The 6,000-nt window shown below is 41.0% G+C and overlaps 1 protein-coding gene across 2 annotated transcripts in view; it reads right to left on the bottom strand.

Annotated features, from left to right (window-relative positions):
• Nucleotides 1-906: 906 nt before the first annotated feature.
• Nucleotides 907-6,000, bottom strand: part of TRERF1 (transcriptional regulating factor 1) — an 89,124-nt gene continuing 84,030 nt past the window's right edge. Inside the window, exon 16 of one of the 2 annotated variants that reach the window (XM_036768913.1) lies at nt 907-4,415. In XM_036768913.1, the coding sequence (XP_036624808.1) occupies nt 4,097-4,415 (319 nt within the window). In that variant the 3' untranslated portion in view covers nt 907-4,096. The remainder of the gene's footprint in view (nt 4,416-6,000) is intronic. The other variant, XM_036768914.1, reaches the window with a different exon arrangement.

Here is a 6,000-nt window from a genome sequence, read left to right as displayed (position 1 = left end):
GTATACATGAGCCACACGGGGTTGTTTGATATCATTCAAGTTGTTTGGTATGCCCAAAATTTCTCTCCAGCTAGGTGGAACAGTGGCTAGCGCACTGAGCTGGGAGTCAGGAAGCCTCATCTTCCCGAGTTCAAATCCGATCTCAGACACTTAATTGCTGTGTGACCCTGGGCAAGTCACTTAACCCTGTTTGCCTGTTTCCCAATATGTAAAATGAGCTGGAGAAGGAAACGGCAAACCACTCCAGTAACTTTGCCAAGAAAACCCCAAACGGAGTTACAAAAAGTCGAATACAATTGAAAAATGACTGAAGAAAAACCTTCTTTCCTATAGTCCAACAATATTGCCATGGTTGCCCATCAGGCACAGAATGCCAGAGTGCTAGTACAAAAAAGAAGAGAACCTCCTCCCCTCCCCCACCCCCACCTCCATGTAAATGTACACTTACAGGCTACTGATTAGATTGTGAAGTTTTTTTTTAGTCCTTTCTCTGAAAATCCATCAATATGTTGAGGAGTTATCATTTCTTTAAGTGTGGCATCTCCAAAAATACTATGGTCATTTCTTTTAAATCTCAAAAACCTGTATCCAGGTTAAAAAGAAAATTCTAAAACCCCTACCTTTTAAGGAATGCACCTTGTTAAAGGATCAGTCTATAAAGCATCTTTATTTGTTACATATGATGTTTATATATAACTCTGCTTTCCAACCTCAACCTTAAAAAATAAAAGCAACCCTCAGCCATTTAAAAGAATTTTGGCTTGCCTTAACAAAAACAGAAAAATATCAAGGAACATCTTTAGCAAAATGTAATTATAAAATTCACTAGAAAACACTGTTCCATTTTGGCTGAAATGCGACATAAAGTTCTTTATTTTTTCTTTCTTTAAAAAAAAACACACACACAAACACAACACATCACAAAAGGAAATACTATGAATATGTCATACAAAGCGCTTTGGCAATGTACCAAGTATACTGCATGCTGGGAAAATACAGCCAAACACACCAAAGATCATGAAATCAAACTCAAAAATGGCACAAACCCGAATAAATTACATCCAGCAAGGAGGAGGCATGCAAGCGAGCCATTGAGAACAGAACATCAGGAAGTAATAACAAGAACCGAACATAACCACAGCTTTAAAATGTTGTTTTCCTTTTTAATACATTAAACTTTTTTTTTCAAAAATACTCTTCTTTACAATAGAACTCCTAGAAAATATTTACACCCTTCTGCTAATAAAATATAACAGCAGTTAAATATATCTGAAAATAAGATGGGCTTTTTTTTCCATAAAATATATCTGTTAACTTTTTCTGTACAAGCTTTCTCAAAGAGGACTAGATTCACTGGTGAAAACATCTGAGAGTAAACATCAACCTTGTTGAAGACATTAACCATTAAAAGTGAAAAGCATTGTTTACTGGGAGTTTTCTGGAGGGGGAAGAAGCCAAAACAAGATATTGGTGCAGGCAGAATATTTTTTCTTCTTAATGAAAAGTAAAAGTAGAAAGGTAAGTGCATTCTTTTAATATGAATTTGATTCTTTTTATGTATAAATGATCAGGAAATACCAATTCAGGAACTGGACCCATCTGTCTGGGAGGGGAGAATTCTTTGGTTATTTAACATCAATAGCATTATGTGGAACTAAGTGGAAAGTTAAATAAAATTGTGCCTTCTGAGTTTTGTCTCTTTAATGTTGAAAACTGGGACATGTGGGTCATCCTCTAAACAGAAGGAATGCATTCACTGTCTTTATAAACTCTGCGTGTTTTTATGTTTGACAGACTTTCAGATCCCAGAGACTGCTGTGACCTTGGACCCAGAAATCGGGCCACCCTAGAACCATCCTGCCAAACCTGGGGCTCTATTCACACAGGGGCATGACTGGCCTGGAGGTACCAGTTGGTCCAACCATGACACCCATTACATGGAAGATCCTGGGTTGAATAGTTTTGTAATGGTTTCACAACATGGGGGAGACTGCCGGAAACCCCTCGACACATGCAAGAAAAAAAATTCATTTAAAAGATGCATGAAATCTGAGGCTTCAAAACCCATCTGAAATGGCAATGAATGACATACAACTATACATATATATTTTAAGCAGAGGGAGAGGGAAACTAGGAAATTCCATTTTTTTAAAGCACAATTGATTGAAACGAGGCTCATTTGTTCATTTGCTTATAATTATTCTTGTCATTATGCTCTGAGGCTTTTGTGCATAAGCCAGGATATGAGGCCAAGCTGCCTGTGTGATAAAAGACACTGGCTGGCTTTTTACTGGAGAGATGTTCGCTTGCGGCGGAGGGGTGTCGAAAGGCCGCTATGAAAAGTGGCCAGACTCTTCTCTCCTGAAACCCCCTTACTCCTTCTCTAATCCTATTCAATGCCAAGTCACCGAGGGGGGTATGTCACTCATTGGATCAGCACAAGGAACCAGGGACCTCAGAGATAAAGAATGAGAGAAGATGGATGGGAAGAAAGAAGGCCAGAAGCCTCCAAAAAGATTTAAAAAGTCACATGGCATTCACTTTACAGTGGTTGTCTGCGAAAACACTGTTCCCTACCAGATTGGGTCCCAATCCTGGAACCTCTCTAGTTTCCCCAAGTATAGTGGAAGACAATCTGTCTTGTCTGAAGTGGAAAAGTATCTGAGCTATATAAACTACTTGTAAAAGAATTGAAGATTTATTACTTTCAAGTATGCACAGTAACACTGCTGACAGGGTCAAGGGAAGGGGGAGCCCAGCTGTGTCTTGAGAGAACCCCGAAAATTACTTTAGTAAATCATTCATACTAAGCATATTCCAGGTCTGAATGCTAGAACACTGTGGTCAAAGGGGTGTAGTGGAATCACCATGGGCCTTCTTCACTTGATACTTCCCTTGTTTACGACCACTTATTGGCTTGGCAAACCCCTTCCCCACCCCATAGTTAGTGCAGAGGTAAAATTCAGTCCAGCATCAGTGAGTCCAAGCTAAATCCTAATGAGTTTTCACAGTACTTCTAAATGGCACAAGGTCTTGTTTTGGGCTCCCCTGTTGAGCGTGAACAGTGGTACTAAAAGGATTATGAACCTCCTATCAGCTACCTTGTTCTGCAAAGAAAAGCCTGTTTCCTAAGACAACTTCTTACCTTAGGAAATCCTCTACTCTCTCTCCCTCCCTACAAATGGAAGAACTCCCAACTTGCTATCTCAGTATACCTCATACTTCTAGTAGGCACGTAGCCTGGGATCCCCCCCTCACCCCTTTTAAACACCACAGTAGCTGTCACCAGTGAGGTCAGGGTCACCAAATGTGGCCCTCCTAACAAGCAGCATTTTAATCCCAAGTGGGCTCCACCCACAGAAGCATCAGCTCCGTTCTCCCACCTGGGGGAATGGTAAACTACTGCCTTATTAAGAACCCTGATGGAGAGAAGCCTGAGAATACATAGCACTTTAATTCCTGTAAAGAGAACCACCATTTACAAGAAAGGCAGTGTGAAGATGGACCTTCATTCACATTGGCTCACCTTATCCAAGGATGTGTATGAAGGAACAATGACAGAAAAGGGCCCGTTTTGCCCAATTTACTACCACTGCATTCAGCTGCAAAGACGCAATGGGACAATGGAACACGGCCTCATGTACTGCCTGGAAAAGCATGGCCTGAGTCCCCAACCTAAGTCTGTAGTGCCCTCCAGGGACATGAGAAGCTTTGGGTAAAGTGTGAACTTGATGCCTGAGACTTGAGATCTTTCCCATGAAATATCTGGGGGAAAATAGAGATGGAAATATCAGGCCCACCTTCACTAGCTGTCAGGAGTGAACTCAAGAGAACATAACCCAGATGAAACATTTCTTAAAGATATTTGTGCCAATTATTTATTTCCCTCCCCCCCAAAAAAAATTTTTTTAAAAAAGGGAAAAAAAAATAAAGATTTTTCTTTTTCTTTTTTTTTTTTTTTGGACCTGAATAAAAGGAACTCCTTTCTAAAACAGGTAGTTTAAAATGGTTGCAAATAATGCAGACAGTCATGGATTCCTGACCAGTAAGGAAGAGTGCCAAGGGCCCAAATTGTCTCTCAGGGAGATAGGATTCTTTACAGTTCCGTGTCACCCTGCAGCAGAGTGGTATCATCGTCCAAGAGGAGGTCTGTGTCCACAACTTCAGTCTCTTCGATGACACCTCCCAACTCCTGGACGACATCGTCACCGAGAATGTCGACGTCCTCCACGTGTTTTATTAAACTCAGATGGTCCAGGGGAATCAACCCAGGTCCCACTGGCCCAGTAGTCCTCTCAATGGCAGCTGCCATTTCAGCGGCCACTGCAGCTTTCTGGGCTTTCTGCCTCTGTTGCTCCTCCTGTTGTCTATGTGTTTTCATGTGGGCATTACGGCTTTTGATCTTGAAAAACACCCTGTGATACAAGAGAGATTAATGAGGTTCACAAAGAGATTAGGTTTTTCCAAACCTCCCGCTTCTCAGCAGAGACGAAGGACTCTTTAAAAAAAATAATTATACTTTACATTTTAACACTCATTTTTTAAAACTCTGAGTTCCAAATTCTCTCCCTCCCCCAACCATTAAGAAGGCAAGCAATATGTCAATTATACATGAAGTCATGCAAAATATATTTCCATATAACATAGCTATGTTACCAAAAAAAAAAGGCATGAGAAATAAGTTCCCAGAGTTCATCGATTCTCTCTTTGGAGGTGGGTAGCACTTTTTTCAAAAGAATCCTTTGGAAATATCTTAAGATTACAGAATTGATAAGAATAGCTAAGCCTTTCACAGTTGATTGCTGTTACTACGTACCCTGTTCTCCTGGTTCTGCTGGCTTCACTTTTTATCAATTCATAGACGTCTTCCCAGATTTTTTAGAAACCACTCTCCCTGCTCCCACACTATTTCTTATAACACAATAGTATTCCATCATAATCATATACCACAACTTGTCCAGTCATTCTCCAGGCAGGAGGAATGGTGAAAAGAATACTGTATCCACTATAAGGATCATGGATCTGGAGGTAGAGTGGGACCTCAGAGACCTAGGGAAGTTAATTGGCTTGCATGGTGTAACAGAAAACACACTGGGGCTGGGCAAACAGAGGACCTATATATTAACATCCTACCTTTGTGACCTTGGGCAAAGCACCAACCTGGACTCTGCTTTCCTCATGTATAAAATGAGGAAGCTGGAGTATATGCAGGAGACTCTGAGGTCTCTTCTAGCTTTCAATATATGATCCCAAAGGATCAGAGATGAAATTTGAACCTCTAGCCTACTGACTCCAGATCCCATGTTCTTTTTGCCATACCACGCTGCTGGTGCTGTGTGTGGGGTCAATATATTAATTGTTTTTCTCTTTGTTATAAGAGAATAGCTAATAAGAGTAGGGTAGGGAGTTAATTCAGAAATGACAGGGCTGTCTAAACAAGAGGCATCAATAAAACTCATCTTTTTAAAAAATTTTTTGTTTTTAAAGATTAGATTTTTCCCAACACTCAGTACTTGAAGTGTTGCCTTAGAATCTTGGAATCCTAAAGCGTTAGAGCTGAAGGGAGGTGTATCAGAAATCTAATTCCATCCTCTTCACCAAGCAGGAAACTGAAGTCCACTGAGCCTCTGTACATTTCTAGGGGCACATGAGTAGTCAATGGAAGAGCTGGGTCTAGATGGCCCTTTCTACTCTACCACAGTTTCCTCATGGGATGGGGAGCATCTATAGGTTTTCCTTTGTGATGGTAGGGAGAGGTGTTTAAACAGTCCTCTGTTTCTGAGTTCTGAAGCATCTCCTCCCTCTCTCCCATTCTATTCTCTTCTTATGCCTGCCTTCCTTTTTCCTTTCTTTCCCTGTAGACAAGGATGTGGACGTGCAGGGAAAGATGGGGCTAAAATCTGTCGGGAATCAGGGAGGTGTGGTCCAAGACGGGGGCTGGTCCTGTGTTCAGGGTACATGATAGTAACAATGTAATGTCAGGGACCAAAATGAAGAGCA

This window comes from Trichosurus vulpecula, chromosome 7 (assembly GCF_011100635.1).
Source record: "Trichosurus vulpecula isolate mTriVul1 chromosome 7, mTriVul1.pri, whole genome shotgun sequence".
In the NCBI taxonomy this organism is placed as follows: domain Eukaryota; kingdom Metazoa; phylum Chordata; class Mammalia; order Diprotodontia; family Phalangeridae; genus Trichosurus; species Trichosurus vulpecula.
Note: the sequence above shows the minus strand (reverse complement) of the source record. Positions and strands in the feature narration are given on the sequence as shown.